Source organism: Pongo pygmaeus, chromosome 10 (assembly GCF_028885625.2).
Source record: "Pongo pygmaeus isolate AG05252 chromosome 10, NHGRI_mPonPyg2-v2.0_pri, whole genome shotgun sequence".
In the NCBI taxonomy this organism is placed as follows: Eukaryota; Metazoa; Chordata; class Mammalia; order Primates; family Hominidae; genus Pongo; species Pongo pygmaeus.
This window is the reverse complement of record NC_072383.2, coordinates 23,466,727-23,493,829: the sequence shown is the minus strand read 5'-3', so window position 1 is coordinate 23,493,829 and position 27,103 is coordinate 23,466,727. Positions and strand designations below refer to the sequence as shown.

The 27,103-nt window shown below is 34.5% G+C and overlaps 1 protein-coding gene across 19 annotated transcripts in view; it reads left to right on the top strand.

Moving 5' to 3' along the window:
• The window catches only part of C2CD5 (C2 calcium dependent domain containing 5), a 96,141-nt gene extending 70,738 nt beyond the window's left edge, over positions 1 to 25,403 (top strand). For 5 of the 19 annotated variants that reach the window (XM_054445447.2, XM_063672507.1, XM_054445448.2 and 2 more), the window contains 11 exons: positions 870 to 933; positions 1,330 to 1,391; positions 1,612 to 1,710; positions 2,187 to 2,276; positions 2,780 to 2,867; positions 3,898 to 3,984; positions 14,288 to 14,338; positions 15,254 to 15,355; positions 16,679 to 16,869; positions 19,817 to 19,963; positions 24,096 to 25,403. In XM_054445447.2, coding sequence (XP_054301422.1) covers positions 870 to 933; positions 1,330 to 1,391; positions 1,612 to 1,710; positions 2,187 to 2,276; positions 2,780 to 2,867; positions 3,898 to 3,984; positions 14,288 to 14,338; positions 15,254 to 15,355; positions 16,679 to 16,869; positions 19,817 to 19,963; positions 24,096 to 24,227 — 1,113 coding nt within the window. In that variant the 3' untranslated portion in view covers positions 24,228 to 25,403. The remainder of the gene's footprint in view (positions 1 to 869; positions 934 to 1,329; positions 1,392 to 1,611; positions 1,711 to 2,186; positions 2,277 to 2,779; positions 2,868 to 3,897; positions 3,985 to 14,287; positions 14,339 to 15,253; positions 15,356 to 16,678; positions 16,870 to 19,816; positions 19,964 to 24,095) is intronic. The other 14 variants (XM_054445449.2, XM_054445451.2, XM_063672508.1 and 11 more) reach the window with 4 other exon arrangements.
• The last annotated feature ends 1,700 nt before the right edge of the window (positions 25,404 to 27,103 follow it).

The following is a 27,103-nucleotide window of genomic DNA, read 5'->3' as shown; positions in this document are numbered from 1 at the left end:
GGTGATGCCAAACATTACCTGAAGTTTGATCTCGGGCATTATTGATATGTCTGATCTTGGGATCCTGGCTAAGTAGAGAGGCACATGAGAACAAAGTGCTTCAAACATGGGCAGAGGACAGAGGGCATGTGGAAGATCCAGTAAGAGGTCAAAGAGACAGGACTGTAGTTGGAGAATGCTCGAGATCCTGGGTGTGGAATGTTTTGGGGAATAATGGGTTGAGGTATGGCTGTGACTGTGGGTAGCCACGTGAAATGGAAGTGAAAGTAGTTCTTGAAGTCCTGAGGGTGATGTGGGAAGAAGCTTAGCGAGTCTGCAGGTTAGGACTTAGAAACTGAGGTGCAGATGAATGTCAGCGCCTGTCCAGCTGGATAGTTTCCCTATTTATTATTCACAGTGGAATACGGTGATGTAAGAAAAATAGAATTTAGACCTATTTATTTTATTAGAAAAATAGAGTTTAGACCTATTATTAGACATGTCTTTAAATTTATCTCTGCCTAATTCCATTGTAAAGCAGTTCTGCATTTAGTGAAAGGATCTGATTACACTTTATTAATTTAAACAAATTGGAATAATGATTGCTTATGGTGTCTTTGTAAGTCTTTAGAAACATGTTCTCATAAAGGCTTGAGAAAGTGCTAGTTTTCTTTTTTAACTTAGTGTACTTTGTATGTAAAATATTTCACTTGGAAGTATTTGTGGTTATTACTGTGGAGGAATTTACTGATATTAGAATTTTTTTCTTGTTACATATTTTTACTTAGGGAAAAATGACTGCCTTTTCTTGACTCTATTAATAGTTCTTTTATAATGTTAAATAATTATGCATTTACTACTTACATAATAGTTTTAATCTCTATTTTAAGATTGATGACACAGATGCCATGGAAGATGTCCATTCTCTACTTACTGATGTTCCTCCTCCTTCAGGTGAACAAAAAAATTACCTTTGAGATGAAACTAGTTTTACATATAAATGTTTTCGCTCATAATTGTTACAGTACTAATTTTACTTTAAAAGAAGGACTTATCACAGTGTCACAGCTTGTCATGTACTTTGCTACTCCAAGGTAGAAAACATACCTTAAAAATACTTACGTTAGAACTTAGGTGGAAGTGATTTTTAGTCCTTTTATACTCATACATGGAAAAAAAAACCTATGATAATTTATTAGGATGGTTTAAAGTCTCCTGCAGGTATAGTTTTAGGAGAAAAAAAATGAAGGGTTTTATAGTTAGAACTTCATGTAATAATTGAAAAATGTCGTTTAACACAAAAATCAATGAAATATTATCATATATTTTGATTACGATTTATTTTGACAGGCTTTTATAGTTGTAATACAGAAATTATGCCCGGTATAAATAATTGGACATCTGAAATACAGGTAAACCTTTTTTTCTTAATTTTAAGCACATAACACATAAGTTATTTTAGTAAGTTGCATCTAAATATTTGTCTTTTTTTTTTTTTTTTACCTCCTTATTGCAATTAAAATACCATCCTTATTCTACTACATTAGTTAGTATTGTTCATTATTTGGCAATTTATCAACTGTTAAAATATTTAGTTAAAAATAATAAAATGACATGTCACCCCACATTTAGATGTTCACTTCAGTAAGAGTAATCAGATTAAGCAGCCTCAACCTGACTAATCAAGCTCTCAATAAGAACTTTAATGATCTCTGTGAAAATTTGCTCAAGGTAGGAACCTTCTGACTAAATTTTATTTCATGCATCTACGATAATGAAATTTTAAGTGTCTATATTGCTGTATTATCTGTAATACCTTACACAGTTGTGGGTTGAATCATTCTTACCTACTTACCTTACCTCTATCAGTGAGTGAGATACTAAAGGTGTCCTCTCCCCTTTACTATATCACTATAAAAGAAATAGTTTAAGTTAGTTAATAGCTTTAACTTCGATAAAAATCTAGTGTATATGTGTATATTTAAAAGAACTTACTGTATTTTTTTGTGACTTATTGACAAATGATTAAATCTTACTGTCTACTTAAATATCAAAAAGTATATCGTTAGTGTAAAAATACACAAAAGTGGACCAGTTTTGTTTTATTTTTAACTCTCCATTTGCTATAATATAATGTACATTAAAAAAATCAGCTTTTAAAAATTTTTAAATAAAAAAGTGACATACTAATATTTTCTATTGTGTAGAGCCTGTACTTTAAACTACGGTCTATGATCCCCTGCTGCCTTTGCCATGTAAATTTTACAGTATCTCTGCCTGAAGATGAATTAATTCAGGTAATTAAGATTTAGTCCATTATTAAATAATAGTCTTTATCTGATCTGTTTTATTATTTTCATTATTATCTGCTTCATTATCATAATTTTGCCTTAATTAAATAACTTAAACATATACTAGTTTACCTCACAATATTAAAAAATATATGTTAGTATGCATTAGGCCATGTGTGTTTCTTTTTCTGAACTTTAGTTATCTGAGGGGGTAAGCACACGTATGCTTCAGCATGTATACAGTAGGATCTGTACCCATCATGTGGGATTTCACCAGTTCCCATTTTTTAGAGAAGGTTCTTGAGCTTTTTCTGGAATATCTAGATTTAGGTATAACTGTTTGGCATAGTTGTAGTTTGTGTATCTGAATTTATACATAATTCTGGTTGAGGATTTTAACCAGAAAAGGTATTTGGTATAGGTTGTTCCATGGTACTGAAAAAAATATGTAAGAAACTTAGTTTTGGCAGTGATTATTTTGCTAACCATTATTGTTTTTATAATTCTAGGTTACAGTCACGGCAGTCGCAATAACTTTTGACAAAAATCAGGCTTTACAAACCACAAAAACCCCTGTTGAAAAGTCGTTGCAAAGAGGTAAATCTTTACTGGATAGGAAGTTCAGTTTGTGTTTGTCTGTGTTATGGTTCAGTGATAAAATATAGACGACAGATGGATTCAATAAATTACTTGTTTCTTGAAGAATATTTGCTGCTTTTTCTGTTCATCTTTATGAAGGTAACTGTGTGGATAAGCGTATGGCTGACTTGATATTTTTCACACACGACTGGGTGGTATTTGCCTGATATTTACGTAGAGAATGCTGCTGGTTTTTTAGACTTAAATTATAGCGTATTAATTCTGCAGTAATATAAGGGTTTCTATACTAAGATCTCTGGCAAGGTCTTCAAGGCATCTGAGGACCTGCTGATGTAGTAAGCACAATTGTGTGCCTGTGTATTATTTTCAGGACAAGTTCCATAGTGTTCAACAGATTCACAAAGGTGGCCTTAATCCAGTAAAATTTAGGAAGCAGTATTCTTAATATATTCTGAAGAAATCCAAATTATTGGAAACTGTGTGTTCTGAAAAACACATAATGGGGGATACTATACTTTCTTGTATAGTTTGAATGATTTACTGGCTAAATGAAATATTCCTGATTAGTCCTAAACTTTTAAAAGTTGCTTACATTCTACATGTATAGCATTGATAAGATTTGAGCAGTGCGTTAACGTCAGGTAGATGTATTAAATGATTATGTGTTCAGATATTTATCAAAGAAGACATGTAACCGGTTTAAGTATCATAAAAACTAGTAATGGACAAAATGTAGGATATTAATTATTATCTAGCATTTATTATTTGCAAAGCACTGTGCTAAGTGAGTTACAGATATTAATCTCTTAAAGCTTCACAAGAGTCATAGCAGGGAAGATAGCACCAGTCTCAGCATCATGCAGATGAAGGGTTTCCATGGGAGAAATCAAGGAGAAAATGACCAGAATAAATTGGGGCAGGGAGATGGAGCTGAGAATATGTATATGTATGTTGTCACAGATTCTTAATTTTAAAAAATTAATAATAGATCATTACTAAATAACTGATATTTTTCTTGCCTTTCTAGCCTCAACAGATAATGAAGAACTTTTACAATTTCCACTGGAACTGTGTTCAGATTCATTTCCTTCTCATCCTTTTCCACCAGCAAAAGGTTGGTTAAGTGAGGGAAAAAGCAAACACAAATCCTGGTTTCTAGTTCCTTTCACTGCTTCTTCATTATAGGCAATCTTACTAACCTTGAGGTGAAAATTTATCCTTCATTCCCTCATTATATGTTTCTTCATATTCATAAAGGGGAGAAATTAATGTTCCTTTTATTTTAATTTCTCAAATAATTTCATTGTAAGTTATTAAGGTAATTTTTCCTATGATATTCCATTCTCATACCTTAATGTATTAAAGCTTTATTTTCAAAGGTTTGGATTTCCCACTGTAACTATTCACACATAGAATACTTGATATTTTATATTATATTTGGTAAGTTTTTTCCAGCAACAATTAAACCTTCACAAAAAGTTTTGGATTTTCATGGACAACAGAATGCTTTTTTTTTTTCAGAAGATATATGAAGAGGTTTTGAGTGGGAGTAGTACAAGTGAGAAAGGGATGAGCTTCCTGTCTTTGCTGTGGCGATAATTGAAGAACATTGTTATATACTTATATAAGACACTGCCATGTTTTTTTCCAGTGCAAATTGATAGCTCCTTAATTTAATAGCAATAAATCTATTTTGATCTGCATAATCTTCGGAGAAAAGTGGGAGGTATTGTTTTCCATTTCTCATCTGATTTTAGTATAGTTTTTATTACAAAAAATTTTAAAATTACTGTACCTTATTTTGTAGCATTATGTATTAGATAAATGTAGTATATGTTTTTCACTAAATTTATGAGAAATGATAGTTATTTGAAATCAGCTCTTCAACTTTTATGTCTTATAATACAATGGATATTATTTTATGATTCCTACTTGTTATTTGATACCAAATTATGTATAATACAGAATAGTTTTATATTCACTTTCCATATATGTCAATAGAATCTTTATTAAATCAGTACAGTCTGTTTATATAGATAAATAGATCTTGTCTCACATTTCGAAGATGAAAAATAAGCTGCTTCCAAATTCTGAACTTTGTAACGTGGTAACTGTGATCCTTTTTTTCCTTTTTGTCATCACCTAAAATTCTGATTTAGAACTCCATAGAGAATTGTAGCATATCTCAATATCCTTGAAAGAATAGAGAGGAAAAATCAAATTCAAAGGTAATGTGAGTTCAGATTTATGAATTAAATACAGCTTCCAGGAAGAAAGCAGAACTGTCAAGAGTCTTCTTTGGGCCGGGCCTGTTGGCTCATACCTGTAATCCCAGCACTTTGAGAGGCTGAGGCGAGAAGATCGCTTGAATCCAGGAGCTTAAGACCAGCCTGGGCAACACAGTGAGACCCCAGCTCTACAAAAAATAAATAATTAGCTGCATGTAGTGGTATGTACCTGTGATCCTAGCTATGTGGGAGGCTGAGGTGGGAGGATTGCTTGATCCCAGGAGGTTAAGGCTACAGTGAGCTGTGATTGTGCCATTGCACTCCAGCCTAGGCGATAGGGGGAGACCCTCTCTCAAAAAGAAGAAAAGTCTTTCTTGAACTCACTGTACAGCAAGTTTTTTTTTCTTTAACATCTACTTTATACAGAAATTTGTATTTATTCAGGGTTAGTTCCAAATCACTTCTAGGTATAATTTCATTTATCCTTATCCTGCAATAGGGGCCAAAAAAAAAAAAAAAAGCCCTAAAACCTAATCGACAAAGGTTTGATTGATTGTTATTCTGTAGGAAAACGTATTTGTGGACTTGGGGTCCCTATTAACTCTGTTTTACTATGTTGTTAATACCTACTGAATTCTGCAGAAGATTAGATTTAAGCTAAGTTTGCCTTGTCTATAAGGACAACATTCCACTTCTGCAGTAGCTTTCAAAATGTCTTCAAAGGAATTATAACTGGTGCTTATGTGATCGTTAGTATATGGTATGCAAAATGATACTTTGTGGACTAAAAAACAAGAAAATAAGAATTTGAGTAGAGTAAGTCCTATTTGAACAGTACCTAAAATATTTGCAACTCATTTTAGGGAGAATTGAGAGGGACCATGAGGTAGGTTGGAAGAGCAACCGACCTGTGTTTCCTGAGTTCTGCTGTGGATTAGGCATGAGAACTTGGACCAATTGCTTAACCTCTTTGAGCCTCAGTTCGTCATGTGTGAAATGTGAAAAGATTCTCTCTAACCTTTAAAATTCCTTGGGTTTTTGTAGTTTATGGTTCTTCAATTATTAACATATTCCCATTTCGAAAAGTAAATCAAAAGCTAAATTAGTCCCCAAGGTCACACTGAGCTTCTGTATTTAATTTAAGTGTGTTCAGCTGGGCGCGGTGACTCATATCTGTAATCCCAGCACTTTGGGAGGCCGAAGCAGGCGGATTGCTTGAGCCTAGGAGTCTCTTCTCTACAAAAAATACAAAAAATTAGTCATGCATGGTGGTGTGCCTGTGGTCCCAGCTACCCAGGAAGCTGGGTGGTAGAATCACCTGAGCCCGGGGAGGTTGAGGCTACAGTAAGCTGTGATTGTACCACTGCACTCCAGCCTGGGCGACAGAGTGACGCTGTCTCAAAAAAGTAAAACAAAATAAAAAATGATTTCAAATAACTTTTAGTCAATTAAACCAATAATTTTAATTTTAAATTCTGCTCCTCTGAACCATAGAGGTTTGTCAGAGGTACCTCTTGGCCTTCCAGGAGGCAGAGTAAAAGGGAGCAGAGAAAGATGGGATTGAGGGTAGGTCTCTGGATCCCCTACTTTTCTGAAACAGCAGCTTTGATTCCATGTGTTGTTATATATCCATACAGAAGTATGTGATTTCACTTGAAGAAAGGGTCTCAAAAAGTTTGAAAACCATTGATTGATTATGCCACCCTTTATTGTCATCATCATCATCAGACCATCACATCTAATACTAATATATGTAAAACTTTTTATACTAAGTGCTTAACTGTAAAACCTATGTGCTTTTCCTTGAATATTGCATTGTAAAATCATCAGTAAACACTTTAAAGTGTATCTGTACTTTTCTGTCAATATTTCTGTAGTTTTGTAAATTGTGGTTTATGTTGCATGCTTATTTATTGTCTTGTGCTTCCTCAAGTCTTTTCAGGAGGGCATGGGCTAAATACAGTTTTTAAAGCTATCTCAAAATGTTTTGGAAAATTTGAGGGTAAGATAGGTTTTGAAAAGGTCTGAAAAATACTATTATATTTTTCAGACTCTATTAGAGTCTTAAAAATGGAGTAATCGAGTGTTGTAACATGACAGAAGGCAATGTCTGGAAAAATTCAAGAATAGCAATTTAGTGGAAGTAGGAAGAGAGGAAGGTAAGAGTGTTAGGGATAAATGCTCAAAAGATTTCTCTGCTTTTTAAAATATGCAACCATAAGAGGCTTAAAAGTCAGTTACTAATACTGATAAATAAAAGTATAGTTTTTTAATTGTTTTGTTAAGTTAAATAAGCCGATAGCTTTTTTTTTTTACTTTCAGTAACTTTGAATTCCAGTTTATATTTCATGTTTTTAATCACAAATAGGATGATTGTTAAAATTTTTTATTTCCTTATATATTGACTAGGGGATTAGTCTCAAGAGCTAAGCATAGTGTGTTTATTAATATTTCCATCTTTTTACTTGTAGATAAACCTTTCATTGACTTTTTGTGTTATTGAAAATGGGTGAATGTCATGTAAAGAAATGTTGCTTCAATAACATGTATCTTAATTCACTGTGTAGAGTAAGCCTGGGCCTGAATTGTCCATCCATGTTCAATTTTTTCTTTCCATCGTTTATTATATTTGGTTTTGTTTTTAAAGGTAACTAAGTAGTTTGATGTATGTCTCAAATTTATGGTTGATTTGGTGTCACCTTGCTGGTTGTCTTGATTTTTCTGATTTGATATATTAACTGGTGCTGAGCCTAAATAATTTATTAAAGGATAGATGATATGGTATCAACATAAATTATTTATGTTTATACAAGAGTGTGTTATGAGAAAAATGGTAGCTATAGCAAATTTTTAATACAATTTTCATGTTTTTTCCTCATCATTGATATCCAAACCTGAGTTTTTCTCTGAAATGATTTTCAAGAGACTTTAAAAATAATGTGTATATATATATATATATATATATATATATATATATATATATATAGGGAAAAAGAATGAGCAAAATTGGGGGGAGTCTGGTTTGAGGTCTGGGAGAAGAGTAAAAAAAATCAGCGAGATTTTTCTCATAGATTTCAGTTTATCTCAAGAATTGTATACATGTAATTTTTATAAAAGGTTAGCATATTACTTTAGAGAAATTAATCTAAAGGTTTACATCTTGAGCTATTAGTTGCTGTATTGTAGGGCTTAAGAACTTATATTAGACAAGTGTGTATAAATCATATACTGCTTTAAATATATTTCAAGTTCTTAAAAAATATTACCTAAGGTAGGATAATAGTTTTCATTAAAACACTGATCGTTTAAAAATTAAAAAGGTTTAATTAAGTCAATTTTAGTTTTAAATACCGTTGAGTGAAACTGTATAGAAGACTCTTTTTTTTTTAATACCCACCTTGTTTCCTGCTTTCCTTTTGCTTTTACTAGAGTACTTTCCTCGTGTTCAGTGGCATAAGCTATAGGCTGGCAGGAATACTCTGTTCATTACATTAGCTGCTGACTGCTGTGGCAAGCATAGGTTAAAATCTGGATTTCAATACAAAATCAAGTTGGCTTATACCCACAATACATTGTACTTCAAAATTAGGTGTCTGCATCAGAGTTTTTTATTGTAGGCTAGAAGAGTTACTTTTTCTTTGTTAAATCAAATTAGATTTTTTTTCTTTTTAGAGACAGTCTCACAGATTTGATTTTAAAATAGTTTAACTGTTTGAATTTAAAGTCTTGCTAACATTATTTTAAAATAGCAATTAGAACTGTATATTTGTAAAAAATACAGAAGTTATCTTTTACTTTTCCTGCCAACTAACGGTTTGAATTCTTATGACTATATATATTTCCTTATACTAATTAAATATATTATATATTTTATTATATATTAATAGTTTTTTTTATATATTAATAGTCCATTGCATGTCTGTTATTACTATTTTTTAAAAAATATATTTTGTCACTATGACCAAGTGGCAGCAACAATAAAAAACAGTTAAAATTCTTGATGTTATTGGATGGCCAAATAATCAACGGCAAGTTTTAAAAGGAAAGAGATGCTCAGGGGAAGAGAATGCAAAAAACAGAAACTAACTAGAGGAAAATGTGTGAAAAACTCATCCCAGAAATGGGAAGGAAGGAAGGACGGAAGGCAAGAGAATTGATGCAGAAGTAGGAATAAAGAATCTTTGTCTCTGTAGCTTCTTCAAGGCAGCTTGAGGACAGTGAAATCCATAGTTAGAGGAAGAGGGAGTAAAAAGCAAAGGAAAATTGCATTGAGTTACTGACAGAAAACGGATTATTTGGAAGAGAAGCTATAAAAGATAGGAGTGAGAGGGAGATTGCATGCTTGGAAATAGAAGCAGGAAAATGTAAGAAGGGGATTGAAGAAGAAAGACCAAGTGGTTTAGGATGTCGTACACCTTTAATTAGAAACTTAAATGACCCAAATAGGGAAGTTAATTGTCTTTGTTATCTAATATATGTACTACCTAGGTATCACAGTTGAATTTTTCCCTTGTAAACTGTCCAAATTGAAGCTAGTTCTGTCTTTCTGTGTGCCTTAGTAATTTACAACTGTGATATGGCAGTTTCCTTATCAATTCAACAGTATTGGAGTATCGTTATAGATCAGGTTTATACTGAATGTTTAGATATATCATTTGTCTACCCCAGTCATGAAGTTAGATTTTATACTTATAAAGCATAACTAATCAATGCATTATCAAGTGATGGAAATTCCTAAAGAAACATAAAACCGAGTTTTGATCATAATAAAACTGAGAATGTTTAAATAGGAAAATAAAACATAAATTATAATGACTCCCAACTGCATATATTTTAATCTGCCAGAGAATCATTTCCAAATTTGTAGGAAGTTTTTTAGTTTTAGTAATTTTTAAAAGACATTCAGATAAGATTTTCTCAAACATTTTTTAATTATTTAGAGCAAAGATGATCTGCAAATTCTAATGATATAAAGTGAATAGATAGTCAAAAGAGGTACTGATCAGTGTAGAAATTTATTCCTGTATTTATCTTAGTTTGTTTGGTACTACTGTGACAAAACACTTGAGACCGTGTAATTTATAAAGAACAGGCATTTATTGACTCAGAATAAATAAACAGATTTATTTATTCTGGAGGTTGGAAGTCCCATATCAAGGAACCAGCATCTGGCAGGGGCCTTCTTGCTGTGTTATCACAGGGCAGAAGGGCGAAAAGAGAGCAAGAGGAGATCAAATCTCCCTTTTTATAATGGCACCAATCCCACCCATGAGGGTGGAGACCTGGCCTAATCAGGCCTTAAATGTCCTCCTTTTTTTTTTTTTTGAGACAAGAGTCTCTCTCTCTTGCCAAGGCTGGAGTGCAGAGGCATGATTTTGGGTCACTGCAACCTTCGCCTGCCAGGTTCAAGTGATTCTCCAGCCTCAGCCTCCCAAGTAGCTGGGATTACAGGTGCCTGCCACCATGCCTGGCTAATTTTTTTTTGTATTTTTAGTAGAGACGGGGTTTCACCCTATTGGCCAGGCTGGTATCGAATTCCTGACCTCAAGTGATCCACCTGCCTTGGCCTCCCAAAGTGCTGGGATTACAGGCGTGAGCCACCGTGCCTGGCCTTTTTTTTTTTTTTTTTTTCTCTCTTTGAGACAGGGTCTTACTCTGTCCCCCAGGCTGGAGTGCAGTGCTGCGATCTTGGCTCACTGCAGCCTTTACCTCCTGGGTTCAAGCGATCCTCCCACCTCAGCCTCCTGAGTAGCTGGGACCACTAACACCCCCTTGCCTGGCTAATGTTTATCTTTTTTTGTAGTGATGGGGTTTCAACATGTTGCCCAGGCTGGTCTCCAGCTCCTGAGCTCAACCGACCTGCCCACTTAGGTTTCCCAAAGTGCTGGGATTACAGGTGTGAACCACTGCCCCTGGCCAGAATGTCCTACTTCTTAGTACTGTTACAATGGCAGTTAAATTTCAATGAGTTTTGGAGGGGACCTACATTCAAATAATCGCTGCAGCTAACAAATACCTTTGCCATTGTTTACGACAAGTTATTTAGAAGAATGGAAAAGTCTCAGACTTTAGACGCACTGGAGAATGTCTGTTTCAGGGAGGAAGAATCCTTTTTGTCATTAATATGCTCATTTCCACTAAGCTGCTTTTAACCTGGGTTAGTTTCCCTCCCACACCACTAGACACAGGGCTTGTTAAATATTGCTAGAGTGCACTAGGAGAATAATAAAACCATAACCCTGTTTTGCTTTGCTAAGTTTCTAGGGTCATTTATTTGGGGCTTGCAGGGTTATCACTTAATGGTGACTTTTAAAAAAATGCAAAATAATCTTCTTGGTTAAATGGGAAACCAAATTATAATAGAAGCAGACTGTTGTGTGGCTTAATTGAGACTCTGTTTGCAGCTAGAAGGGGGATCTGACATGAAAAGCATTTGTTTCAGACTCTTCCGTATAGATCTACAAATGGCACACAACTGAGCACAACTCAACAAAGCCTGAAAGACTTTTAAGGAGATTTCTACCCTTGAATAATGAACTATGTTGTTTTTAATTTAGTATTAGCCTAGAGATTGCATGTTGTTTTATTTCTTTTAAACCAGAACTCCCAGTTGGTCAGTGAGTCAGACTGCGTGTATCTGCAGTACCTTCTCTTTTGAAAAGCCTACCACCTGGGAAGCCAAACTCTGATCAGGAGGAGCTCAGGGCCTGGGAGTCTGAGGTCATCAGACATTTGAGGTATTCAGACCCGTCCAAGGTGCTGCTGTCTATCTGCTGTTGGGACCAGCTGGCCTTGGGCCTCTTGGGCCTTTTTTTCTGGGAGAAAAATTAAGATAGCAAGCATGTTAAAAGATAAACCTGCTCTCCCTAAGTGAAATCAAAAATCTTCTCCCTTTAAAACTGGTTTTTCAGATTTTTTTCAGATGCATTCATATTTGAGGGCAGGGAATAAACATTTTCCCTCCCATTTTTTCCCTCTTCACCCTTTATATAAATTTTATGGGGTAAAAGTAATACATGTGTATCGTGAAAAATTCGAATATTACAAAAATCATATAGTCCAGAATAAAGCTCTCTTCTCCATTTCCTTCCCCAAGAGGCAACTACTTTTAGCAGTTTACTGTCTGTCTTTCAAAGATACTCTATTCATCCTTTTTAAAAAACATGAGTATTTTACATATCATTGTGTACCTTGTTTTTTCCACTTGATGTTAGAGATGGGAACAGATATTTAATACATACTCAGGTAAGCTCTTTCTGTGTATGTTTGCCATTAAAATATATGCAGTTCCTACTAGGGAATTCCATATTACTCAGATAATATCAAGGTATAGAAAAGATTGTCGTTTTAGTGATTTTTCAGAAATTTTTAAGCCATTGCTCTTTCCCCTGCAGTTTAAAAAAATGCACAGAATTCCTAAATGCCAGCTATATGTTCTGTAATTCTACACCAACCAAATCTATACTGCACAAGACATATGAGAGCCTCAGGACTGTCTTGAGATATGTAAGTTAGGGGTAGGACAGTTGGTGTCCCAGTCTCTCCATTGAGTCTGTTTCCGTGCTGAGTGTCCCTACAGATCTGGTAAGCCTATGAATGTCAGGTCTGTGCTGGTCTTTCTATAGGTCCCATCTCCTCCTAGACTTCCAGAGTCCCTCAAGATCCTGAATCAGGAGGACTTTTCCTATCTAGATCTCCAGTCAGTGAGCATGATGGTCAGGGCATGTCCACAGTGTGGTACCCTCATAGGCCTTTTGTGGACCCCACCTGGTGATCCTTTTTATTCATCAGCTCTGTATATGCTGCAGTATTAGCTAGTGGTCAATTGCTTTATAAAAACTGTGGGCCAGGTGCAGTGGCTCACACCTGTAATTCCACCACTTTGGGAGGCCGAGGCAGGTGGATTACCTGAGGTCAGGAGTTCGAGACCAGCCTGGCCAATATGGTGAAACCCATCTCTACTAAAAATACAAAAAAATTAGCCAGGCGTGGTGGTGGGTGTCTGTAATCCCAGCTACTTGGGAGGCTGAGGCAGGAGAATCACTTGAACCTGGGAGATGGAGGTTGCAGTGAGCTGATACCATGCCACTACACTCCAGCCTGGGCAACAAGACGAAACTCCGTCTCAAAAAAAAAAAAAAAATTGTGTTGGTGGGGCATGGTGAGATACTTGCATTGTATTTTCAATTAGCAGCAACATTCTATGGTAGAAACATTCTGTACAAATAATGTTTTGAAAAGTTTTTTAAATTAATTTAAGAATGTTACCAAAAAATCAACACACTAAGTAGAAATGAAAAAACGTATTTATCTATCTATCTATATTTAAACTATACTATACTAAGCCAACAGAATTATTCTCAGTGCTTTTCATGAGTTATTTCTAAATTGGCAGCACTATTCTTTTAGTTGTAAAATTCTTTCAAACAAAAATTTAAATATTCTAATGTGGGTAGAACATGAGCATTAAAAATAGATTATGAAGTTTTTTTATAGTGCTATTTAAATTTGTACAATACCTTAAATACCTGTAATAAAAAATATCAGGGAAAATTCTGGATGCTACTGTCAGGTTACTGGAAAGGGAGTGATACTGGCTTGGGATTCCTAGTTACCTCTGTGATCACTCATTTTTTAGTTTCACAAAGTCTTGATACCACCAGAGGGAGCTGTTGATATCGAAGTCCTCGAATGAAGAAGTTGGTGGTGAGAGTTAAGACTAGGGAGCAGCTTATGCTGATCTGTGAAGCATAATCATTATCTTGTCTGTAATTCTTAATCTTATAGACTCTTCCCCACAGCAAACATTTTCCTTCCATGTTTCATTTCAGATATTCTTCCCAACACATTGACCCTTTTCTCTGCCTAGTCTCACATCCTGCTTTCATCATACTCACATTTGTTACTATGTTTATATTTTCTTGTGACTATAAAGTTTCTGAAACTCTTTTTGTGTTATAGTAAGCAAGTAGTCTCCTTTGGCATGGTATTTATGAACTGAGCTAGTTTTCATTTATCAATAGAAACTGCATTTTAAACCTAAATGCTTTTATTTGGTTTGCTTTTGCAATGAAGCCATAAAGATTTCCTCCTATTCTTCTGGCTTATAGAGGTATTAACAAATAACAAAGAAGAGGTACTGGCTTGTACTTAGCATCCGAGCTAATGTTGTTCATATTGTCTTATTAGAACACCTGGAGAGTGCAAGTTCTAACTCAGGTATACCAGCTGCACAGAGAGGTGAGTTTGTCTAATTAAGCAAATAGTCACCAAGGGTGTAAAATTCTAGTTTGGTGGTGCATAAAATTATAGACATTGAAGAAAATGCACTGGACAATATGGAATAGACACCAAAATCTGGCTTTTTTTTTTTTTTTTGTAGGTAGAATATGTTCTTTTAAAAAACATCAATTAAACTAATATTTAAATTTTTTAGTATGTTAATGGTTTCCCAGTTTCTAAGCATAAAATTTTAGCTCCTTAAAAATTTTTTTCCAGCTTAGCAGTAGTAAAAGTTATTCTTTTTAAAAGGAGGAACTTGTGAGGCTCACACCTGCCCTGACCCCATATTATCAGAGACTTTGTTGCCCAAAATCAGACATGGAAACAAAACATTAACAAAAATGGCCCTTTGGTTTTCCTCTTACTGATTGTAGAAAGAAGATATTTTAATAACAGATAAGTCAACTACTAACTTTTTAAAATATATTCTTCAACATTTGATTCTCTCTCTTTTTTTAAAATTTTAGGGTAAAACTAGGGAAATGAATTATTCACAAAGCTTTGATTATAAAATAAAATAGAAACAACTGAAATATTGTAAATTAAGAAGAATAGGAAATAAAGTTAGTTAAAGCACAGTATGTGGTCCTTTCATTGATATTTATGTTAGACCCCACTCAGGCTCTCCCTAGGAGACCACACAACTATGACATCACCAAAAATGCTCAGCCTGCTAACTGAGAACTTGGTTTTGGACAAATCAGTGTCTAAAGCTTGACTCTTTACTATCTCTCTTATCTGACTTGAAAAGGACCATTCTTTTTCTGAGTTACAGTTAAATTACATCATCGAAAGGAGTGTTAAGACGAGTAAGAGACATCATCCATATTTTTTTCTTTGTTTTTTTCTTTTGTTTTCTGTCTGTGTTTTCAGCAACGTCAGTTGATTACAGTTCCTTTGCAGACAGATGCAGCAGCTGGATAGAGCTCATTAAACTGAAAGCTCAGACCATAAGGCGTGGATCAATTAAGACAAGTAGGCGGATGTTTCTACCACATTATGATAATCTGAGAAACATATCCCTGATTTCCCAGTGGTGAAAGCTAGACCTTACTACCCAGTAATAACATTGCCAATCCATCATGTGTTAGAGTGTGAAAGCTGCAGACTGTAATGGTCATTTAGGAAAAGCTTTTGAAAGGCCTTTAGATTTATTAGTTTTACCTATAGAATTGTGTTTTTAAAATTTTCCTTTTTGTGCAGGTATTCTTAAAAGTATATAAATAGATATTATATCATTCTAGTTGGAAGTAAATTACCAACTCTCTCTTATTGAAAAGACATTCTTCCAGGACCCAAGGTACTATTTAGTATGTGGCATCTGTTGGTTTATTAAGTGTGATCTGCAGAGGGCTAAACTAATAAAGAATTTATGGTGAGAAAGTAGTTATTACCTTACTGCTAGAATCAGAATCATTACTTATATGTTATCTTTACCCCATGTGTTTTGGTAAATTTTGAGGTAAATATATTTGAGTGAAAGAGCTTACCGTACATTAAAAGGGGGAAAAAACTACATTTCACAAGAAATAATATAGGATGTGAAACCAGCCAGATCTGGTTCTGTATCCTAGAAGTGCCATTTTAATAGCTATGAGACCTTGGGCAAGTTACTTTACTTCTCTAACCTTCCATTTCCTCATGCATGAAATGGGGATGATGATGATAACCTGTGTTTTTGGGTTGTTGTAAGGATTATATATATATATGTCTGGCTTATGGCAGTTATTTAATAAGTGGTAGCTATTTTTTTACTTTATAAACAACCAACTTTTAGCTAGCAGAGGTCATTATGTTAAGCTTTTAAAATTATGAGTTGGTTTTCAAAAAGGTTTGGAAAAAAACAGTATCTTACAACTAGAGAACATAAGGTTTATCTACAAGTTGACAATGATGAAGTCGTCTGAAAAAGATGGAAAAATTGCACTGGGAAATAGAACAACTTTCACACTCTCCTTGTAATAATTTGTTCCTACAGCAGATAATTTTAATGCTCTGCCGCTTTTTCTTTTTCTTCACTTTATAACCAATCATTGTGTGTGTAGCTATACTGCATCAACATTTTCTTTTGCAGGAATGCCATTTTTCTTCCAAAAGAATTCCATTCCAGCATTTCCTCTCATGTTTTTCTGTCTCTCTTTTTTAATTGCATGCAGTGCATGATAATTTCTTTTCTTTCATGACATGGCTTAGCCTCACAGACAGCTGAATGTTGTCACCACTTATTTGGAAACCTCAGGGAATAATTGTGTTACCAGCGTCTGTTCTGAATGTTTTCTCCTCTTTCTCCAATTTTAGCCGTGACAGTTGAAAAAGCAAGTCCAGTGGGTGATGGAAATTTCCGGAATCGTTCTGCTCCACCTTGTGCAAATTCCACAGTTGGGGTTGTTAAGATGACACCTCTTTCTTTTATTCCTGGAGCAAAAATAACTAAGTATCTTGGGATAATTAACATGTTTTTTATTCGAGAGACTACTTCTCTTCGGGAGGTAATTTTATAGAAGTTATTTCATTTCTTAAAAAATTTTCTCTGAAGATTTAGTAACAAAACCAAACAAGTTTCAAATTGTTGTTTTTTGCCAAAAATTTACAAATATTTATTTATATTATAATAATCTGGATTGAGTCTAGAGTTTATTTCATTTAGCAGCTAGGATTATCACAAGAATTGTGTTAGTTTTAAACCTATTGTTAGAAATCTTAGAACCTTATCATATAGTAAATAACACAAATATCTGTGTTCAAATAGAGGTTTAAAATAGCCCTGAAAGAACAGCTTCGTTTTCTCAGTAGTTTAGCAATTTTTGATAGATCACATTTACAAATAGTAGAGGACTGTATTATAGATACATGTCTAAGGAGATACTTTATGTAATTTAGCTCTGCTGTTTCTTCATCCAGAGAAAGGAATGAAGCTTCTCATTTTTTACTCTCTCCGTTAGTGTATGAGGATGACATTTCTTCAGTCTTATCTCACAGAGTATCATTAAACTTTAATTTGGTTTTTAAATAACAAGTTGTAATATTTTACTTGATGTGGGAAAAGTTCAGAATCAGAGTCAGCCTGTTATATCTTTTATAACACAGGAATTTAAACTTAAAAAAATTATATTGTATCATATGTTAAGGAACAGGGGTTACCAAGCAAATTAATATTGTGAATAGGGAAATTTTTTAATTACTGAGGTGTGACATCCAATAACCTTTTCAAATTTTACTTCAGCTGCAGTTTGTATTTTTAGAAAGTATATTCATTATAAAGATGACTTAGCTGTGCCCTTTTTCATCAGCAATATTTCTATGCTTTCTTAGGAATAACAGCCTGCACACTATCTTTAATATCATACTCACCATCCTGCGCCTAGCACAGTAGCCGGCACGGAATAAACACAATATGTTTTTGTGCAAATGAATGAATAGCTTCTGACAGATTATTTAATTAATTAGGTGGATGTTTTCTTTAAGGTAAATTAGGCTAGGCACAGTGGCTCACGCCTGTATTCTCACCACTTTGGGAGGCTGAGGTGGGTAGATTGCTTGAGGCCAGCAGTTTGAGACCAGCCTGGCCAACATGACGAAACCCCTTCTCTACTAAAAATACAAAAATTAGCCAGGCATGGTGGCACACCCCTGTAATCCCAGCTACTCAGGAGGCTGAGGCACGAGAATTGCTTGAACCTGAGAGGTGGAGGTTGCAGTGAGCCAAGATTGCGCCGTTGCACTCCAGCCTGGGTGACAGAGTGAGACTCTGTCCTTCCCCCAAAACAAGATAAAGTAGTTTTTATATCACTGTTAATTATGTTAAGATGAAAAATAAACTATCAAGATATTCTCAAAAACCTTTTGATAGAGAATTAAAATAGATGATACTTCTACATCCATTTAAATTTGACAAAGACTTGGTGCGAAAAGCTGGCATATATTATGAATTAACCTTTTCTACTTGCTCTTGGTAGCACATGGATATTACACTATTTTGAATCCATAAAATTTTATTTCCTAAGCCTTCTTGACTACTTAAGCTCCCATACCTCAAAATGTTGCTTCTTGGTAGGTTTTCCTTCAACAGAAACTTATAATATTAACTGTGTAGCACAATATCCCAAATGTGTTAATTGCCTGAGTCATTTTCTTACAGTTAATTAATATTTTTTAAAATTAGTCCTCTTTGCTACTGTGCCATCAGAATTTTTTGATTTAATAAACAGGAGGAAACTGATAAAAGTCAAAGAAAAAAATATGCTGAACTATGATTGAGTTGGAGGCGGGCTGAAGCAACTCCCTTAATTCCCTAACTGCAAAAAGAGATATCTTTATAAAAGTATATGTAGGATCCTCAGGCTTTTCAGAAAGATGTGACCCAATAGAATGGTTTTCTAATACTGTAGTCATTTTTCCCCTTAACTTCCAGTTTAAAGTTGGAGATTTCCTCCTAGACTGTAAATAAGTCCAATAAAATTTGTGGAAACCTAGGTTGAAAAGCATTTTAAGCTATTGACTAGCCTTTGATTTCTGTTTTGCTTGTTTTTGAATATGGAAAAAGTACCCTGAACTACTAGATTTTATTTCCTAACAATTATATATGGAATTCTTATTATATGCACCTGTTGAACTAGATGTTAGCATATAGTTGTATGCAAAACAGATACAGTCCCTGACCTGATGGAATTTACAGTCTAGTAGAACTGGAGCATGGTAGACATTAACAAATAATCACATAATTAGTATCTAATTACTAGGGTGAGTAAGTAATATAAAGAAATTGAACAGAGGCTATCAGAGTATATAATAGAATTCAACTTAGAGTTCACAGTCAGAGAAAGTATCTCGGAAGACATTATATGTAAGTTGGGACCAAGGAGTGAATGAGTTGTTCTCTGAAAAAAAAAAAAAAAAACTGAATGAAAAGTCTTCGGGAGCAACATGTGCCAGTGAGCCCGAGGTAGGAAAAGTGCTTGTGCATTCGAGAAACTGAAAAAAAGGCAAGTTTGATTGGAACATGGTTCAGGTTCAGAATGAGAGATATGGATAGCAGGTAAGTTTTATCGTTTAGGCTTATCATCAATTTGTTTAAATGATGATAAAATGATGATGATGATTTGATGGAGATGTTGAAGGTGGAGGCACAATTTGAATTCTTGCCCTGCCGTTTACTTACTAGCTATTTGATCATAGCTAGTCATGGGCAAATTACAAATTCTCCAGGCTTCAGTTTTATCATCTGTAAAGTAAAGGTAGTAAATCCTTGCCTGGACATGTGTTCAGTCAATGTTTGTTCATTCATGCAGTAAATCCCCATTGTGAGAGAAGTTTAAGTTATTTGGTATATTAAGATAATTTAGGATGTTTTAATATATATTCTTTGACATTTTGTATGCATTCCTATGTCCATACACATGTATATATAGTATGATTTTCCTGTGCGTTATTATTTAGGAAGGAGGAGTCAGTGGTTTTCTCCATGCTTTTATTGCTGAAGTGTTTGCAATGGTGAGAGCTCATGTTGCTGCATTAGGAGGGAATGCTGTTGTCTCCTACATAATGAAGCAGTGTGTCTTCATGGAGAATCCAAATAAAAACCAGGTAAGATGCAGTTAAAAATTCCTGATTGGCGGGAACCTGAGAATTTCTTCCATGGCTTCCTACCCCTAACCCCCTTCCAAAGAGAATTGCTCTTTAGAGCCCTTTGAGTCTAGATGTGTAAGACATTTTAGTGAATTTATTAATAACCATGGTCATACATAGTCACAAGTCAATACATGCTATTTCGACATCTCAGGTAACTAGGTATTATTCTTAATCACGTCTGGAATTTGTGCTCCTGAGTTACTGTTTCCACCCTCTTTTTGGTAGGTGTTTAGAATACAGTGATAGCTAACTGAGGAGAGCTAAAGATATCCTTTAGTTTGGACTATGATGCTGTCCAGTTTCAGCTGCCTTACTAATGAAGAGTATATCATAGTGAGGCCAGAGTGCTTGCTTATTTCTAATAAGTAGTGTTATTCTCTTAATGGGGATGAAGGCAGTTAGTTTAAATCTTAAAATAAATTTCTAAATTTTGTGTTAAGATAATTCACTTAAAATTGTTAAGTTTTTTTAAAAATTAATTAACTATACGAAATAGTGTGAAATGGATAAAGGCAGTTCTTCCCAACCTGCTTCTCTTGGCACACATCAAAAATCCTATTTGTGTGGTCCACTGGTACACTATGATGAATGCATGGAGCTGTATGTGGCTGCTGGCAATTGGCCCTCAGTTTCTGACCCAAGTGACACCCCTGAGAGCAGAGGGGATCAATATCTTGGCAGACACAGAGCTTAAGAAGCTCTAATATAGACTAATTACTTATCATTTAAGCAGGAGTAAGAATGAATAGATGTGTGTATGTATATATATTTTTTGCCCCTACCTGTACTTCTAAATAATTGTAACCAAAGACAAATCATTTAAATTCTTAGTATCATTGTTTTTTTCATTAATAGAATTATCCTATAGTGAAAGTGAGTTGCTGTCATAAATATATAAGCAGTTTGAAAAGACATTATGGAAATGCAAAATTGTTTTAGCTTTATTTAAGAGATAGGGTCTTGCCATGTTACCCAGGCTGGACTTGAACTCCTGAGCTCAAGCGATCTTTCCACCTCAGCTTCCCTAGTGGCTGGGACTACTGGCACATGCCACCACACCTGACTGGTTTTAGTTTTATTTTGACATCATGAAGTTTAATCAATTTCTTCAGAAGGTTACTTCATTTACTAAGTTCTTTTCAGGTTTTCTTGATAGTTTATACATTTTCGTTAACTCATGGTATACTAAACTTCATTAACATGTTGAAGAAAAATAGTGATAAACAAAACTAGGAGACAACCTTTTCATAAGTTTTGGCAATGGCTAAGGCACGTTGGAGGGGGAAGGGAAGCTATGAAACATCCTAGGAGGATTTTTGGTAGATAATTGGGGCATATCTAAAGCTTAGTGAGGCTACTGCAGTTCTGGATTTGCAACCAGCTTATTGATAAGATTTGGAGTGAAGGAGATTGTGTGGAGTTGTCAAAAGGGGTACATGGGGAGAAGAAAGATTGAGAAAGGAACAGTGAGAAAGGCAGGAGGAAAACCAGGAGGGCTGAGAACTACATCTACACAGATCATTTGAAAGTAGAAGTAGAATGGAAACCAGGCACATCCTGAGCAGGAGTATTTGATATCATTTGATATTATCTGGTCATAAAGAAAGCATCTATTAGATCTTGAAATTATATTCAACTGGATACTTCTTTGTAATAATTTATTTGATATAAGAGGATTTTCCCTACTTTAAGAATCGTTTTTTGCTTAATTACTTTATATTTGAGATTGAGATTTGTAGTTTTGGGTTTTTCCCAGCGTTAAATTTATACAACTTGTTCACTGACTTAACTAGCACCTTAACAAGTGCCTCAAAATCAGCTTATCCAGAACAGAATTTATCTCTATGCCTCAGTTTTCTCATCTATAACACTGGGATAAAAATTGGGGAAATCATGAGTTAATATATGTAATGTGCTTAGTGCTGGTGGATAGTAAGCACTGTAAAAGTTGTTACTACTATCTTTTAAATGTTTGTCTTCAACGATTTCTTACAAGACAAAGTCATGCTTCTTAATATGTCATACAAGGTCTTCCACATTCTCAGGTCTTCTACCTTTTCAGACTCATCTGTTGCCCGCCTCACCTCTCCTAACATACCCAAGACGTAGATTGAATTGTTTGGTTTTCCAAATGAACTGTGCTTTTTTTTTTTTTTTTCATTTCTAGTACTTTGTAGTGTTGATATTAACTCCATTTTGTAGGTGAAAAAAAACTGAGGGTTAAAAAACTTAAGTTTGGTATGAGGCTATAAGTAGAAAAGCTAGAATATACCCAGATTTTCCACCACCAGTCGTCTTCCTCTGTACCCAAATAATAACTGTCAATGGCTGATTACCACTGACGTGTACACATATCAGGTGCCATGATTTATGTCATTAGCTTTTCCCCCCACTTTTATGTGAGATCTTGCATATACACAAAAAATGTAGAGAATTGCACACAGACATTCTTACACGTAACCCTCAGCTTAAGAAATATAATATTAAAAATATGGTTGAAGCCTCAGTGGGCCTGTTTCCTCTTTATACTGAATGAACCATCTTAGTTTTGTTGTCATTCCTATGCATGCCTTTATATCTTAAAAAAATTAATTGTCTTATTTTGTATCTAAAATGTTTTAATATATTTTTGAATAGGTAGTACATGATTTAAAATTCAAAAAGGTATGAATGGAAAAGTCTCTCCTTGTCTGCTGTTCCAGCCAGTCAGTTTTCTTCCCCACATGTTAACTTCTAGAGATGTAACACTCCAGAGTGTGTAACCAGAGAGATTTTATACATACAAGCAAATATATATAAATATATATTCTTTTATCTCCAAGTTTAATATAAGTGGTAGCTTTCCAGTACATATTGCTCCTCAGCTTTCTCTTTCACCTGATTTTTCTTGGCAACGTTTTCATTTCAGGACATAAAGATTACCTTTATTGTTTGTTACAACCACATAACACTCCATGGTATAGGTCGGTCGGAATTTCTTTAATTAGTCCCCTGCTGATAAACATTTAGATTGTTTTCAGTAAATGTTGTGCCTAATACACACTGTGCTACAAAAACAATGTGATGCATAAGTGATTAGCACAAGTGTGAGCATCTCTGTAGGGAAAATTTCTTAAAACAGAATTGCTAGGTCAAAGTAGTACCTTTGTAATTTTCATAGAGATTTCCAAAGTTCCCCTTCATCGAGATATTTTGCACATCTTTATATAAATATAGAAGGATATATATATAATTATGTAAATGATTTTATATTGTATATATCATTTTGCAAATTGTTTTTAATTTATCGTAAGATTTACCCATATTGTTTGAGCTTTAGGTCATTTTTCACTTCCATATATTTCATCGAGATATTTTGCACATTCTTTATATAAATATAGAAGGATATATATAATTATGTAAATGATTTTATGTTGTATATATCATTTTGAAAATTGTTTTTAATTTATTGTGAGATTTACCCATATTGATTGAGCTTTAGGTCATTTTTCACTTCCATATAGTATTTCAGGCATGAATATTCCACAGTTTATTTTCATTTCCGTTTTGATGGGCATTTAGTTTGTTTCTAGTATTTTGCTAAACATGATGCAGTGAAAAGTTACTTATTAATCTTTGTTGCATACATGTCCAAGATTTCTCTAGGGAACACATATACATGGAATTAATGGGTCACGGAGTGTGTTCTTTTTCTGCTTTAGGAGATGGTTCTTTTCAGGATGGTGGCACTTACTGCTGCAGTGTTAAGTGTGTTGCTGTTGTCTCATATCTTTGTTAACACGTGGTAACATCCAACTTTTACATTTTTTTGCCAATATATATGAAGTGGTGTCTCATTGTCATTTTAATTGTATATCTCTAATAGCAGGCTTGAATATGTTTTCATATGTTCACAGGAGCTCCTTGAGTTTTCTTTCCTGTGAATTGCCCTCTTACCCTTTTCTCATTTTTCTGTTGGATTGCCTATCTTTATCCTAATGATTTAGAAGCCTGTGCTTTTTTAGCTGTACAGCACTGCCCCTTATGTAACAGAAGAGCATGAACGTGTTGAGTATAACTGAACCTGTCCTGTTTGTTGTTCCTATAGGCACAGTGTCTTATAAATGTAAGTGGTGACGCAGTGGTTTTTGTTCGTGAATCTGACTTAGAAGTGGTGTCATCTCAGCAACCTACCACCAACTGCCAGTCATCATGTACTGAAAGTGAAGTTACAACCTGAAGAAAATTAGGAAAAAAGAGCTCAACTGAATGAAATTCATAAATCTCCGTTATTTTGTCATTAATTATCTTCTTAGACTTAAAATTGAACTTGAGATAAATAAGGAAGAATTGAGTAGATTTGATTTGCCTGGAGTCTTTTGGAGGCATGAGAATTTTCTAGTTTTGACATTTTGTTTGCCTGTTCTAGACAGGCCCTGTGGGGTCTTGACCCTTCAGTAAGTTAAGATAAATTTTTAAAAGAACTGTAGCAAAGATGGAACCTTTGTAATTTATGTTGATTTTAATAAAATCATAATCTAAAAAATGAAATGGGAAGATTGTCAGGAAATTAGGATAGCTACTCTAGTGTAATTTAGAAAAACTAAGCAAGAGATTCTCCAATTGTTAGTGAGTAAGCACTCTGATTTGAGAAATGTGTGGGGACAATGGAGAAAAGTTTTCAGAAAACTACTATGTAGATTTCTGAATGTGTTCTGTTTTGCTGAGGAATTCGGTAACAACTGAAAGGGAAAAGTGCTTCAGCCATCTTTTGAAAACAAGTTAAAATTCTGGAATTTATATCTGTAATACATCCTAACTCTTGTAAAAGAAAATAATTTATCATAGCTCGTGTCCTTTCATTGAAAGTTTTAATACTGTCTCTAAGGAGGGAGGAAAAGATTATTATATAATTTTATAACTGGCAACATTTGAGTTAGTACTGACTGTCTAAAAGAGGCTTGACTTCAACTGGGATAAAAATGTCAGTGAATTTTGTTAAAGTAGTAAAAATACAGTTGACTTAGTAGGAACATAAAAATTATTTTCTAATAAGATAATATTGGTATCCTACCAAATAAACAGGATTTTAGTAATATCTGAGGGATTGTTGATGGTGAGTTAGACTGTATTTGGCATAGAATTTGGAAATGTAACTTGAATGTAAATATGCTGCAAAATGTTGAATGTATACATAGAAAGACTTTTTCTGTCAACGCCAAATGCCCGTTGTAAATGAACCTTAAATATTACATTCCTCCTTTGCACAATAATATTTCTTGATAACACTTATGATTTTTTCCCCCAGGACAACAAACTGCCCTTAAGAGTCATTTCCTTGTTATCACAGGTGTCAATATTTTTCTGTATTTTGTTTATAATTTTATTTTTTAAATAAAAAGTTTATAAAAATAAACTGGAATATTCCTAAATCTTTTTTTTACCTCCATCATATACTGCTGTCAGTTTTCTGAATCACTTTCTATCTGATCATTTCCATTCATTTCTTCAGTCAACAAACATCTATTGAGCACCTGGCCTTAATTTTGGAAGGGGTGTGTGTTTGTAATTTTGGCTCTTTCATTGTTTCAGGGTAGGTAGGTATTCATTCAACAACTGTTTATTGAATGCCTGCTAGATGGCAGGGCACAGTTTTAGGCAGTGAACGAAACACACAAAAGTTCTTCCTCTCATAGAGCTTACAGTCAATGTCTACATAGGTAAATAATTTGTAAGATGTGGTAATGTAGTATTTTAATAATTGCTGATATTTATTGAATGCTTACTATGGGCAGCCAGTCTAATAAAGATGTTTTTGTATTAACTCTTTTAATCCTTACGGAAACCTTATTGTTAAGCACCAGTTTATAGTTGAGGAAGCTGAATTGAGAGTTTATGTGAGTTGCCCCAAAGACACAGTGAATAGTGGAGTCAAGATTCAAGCACAGGCAATTTGGCTCTAAAACCTACACTAGTAAGTGAGCAAATGTGAGTGTAGCTTGGAATAGAGGTACTTCCCAAAGGAGACAATATTTTAGCTCAGTCAGGAAAAATAGTTCACTGGAATTGGGTATTCCCAGTTTATTCATCCATGCATCCATTCGTCCAGCCATTTGTCCATCCAACAGCTGTTACGTGATTGCATAGTGTGCTCCAGAGTCTTTCTAGGCAAAGGAATAATAACAGCCATTGCTAATTGGCTGTTTTGTGCCATGTCCTGTGTACATACAATATTGCTAATAATTCATAAAACAAGCCAGGTGGGATTATCTCTATTTTAGTATGAACAATTGTATACTCATGACGAGACCCAGACTGATTTCTGTCAAAGCTGGAGTTTCCTTAACCACCCAAACTTGGCTGCCTATTTACTCACACGGGCCTGTTTGCTCCTGTTTGCTCATGTGGGCTACCTTTGAAGCATAATCATCTGGACCAAGATTGGTTCCTTCCAGAAAGGCTAATGTTACCCTACACCCCAAGAGCTGCTGCTCTTTCACTATGTGTACATTACCCCTGAAACATGAGCATCTGGAATGGACATGCTGGGACTTACTCTTGGAAATAGGCCAGTTTACAGCATTTACAGCAGGCTTAACATGCCCTTCATCTTTCATCACTGCTCCAAGGGAAACGACTCAATTTAAACGAACTCACTGTCCCACTTCCTCCACCTCCTTCTCTTCCATGATCCATTCTCATCTGGCTTTTATCACCTGTTCTGCCCCTGAATTTGAACACGCCAAAGATATAAGTATTGGATTGCAGTCTTGCGGTATTAAGTATTTGGCGAAAGTTTTTTTTTTAATGCATACAGCTTTTTCATAAGTGCATAAATGGGATTATATAAACAATGTTTAGAGTAGTTTTCTTTTTTACCTTTTTGCCTGGTTTTCTCTTCTTCCCTATCACATCACTTCCAATCCATGTTAATAACCTAATGTGTATCCTTACATATTTTGAAAAATCTGTTAGATATAATTTAAATTCAGCAAAATTCATCTATTTTAAGTGTATAGTTTGAGCTTGGCAAATATATTCCATCATGTAGCCAAGATATGGAACGTTTCCATCACCAATAAAGTTCCCTGGTGTCCCTCTGCAGTCAGTCTACTC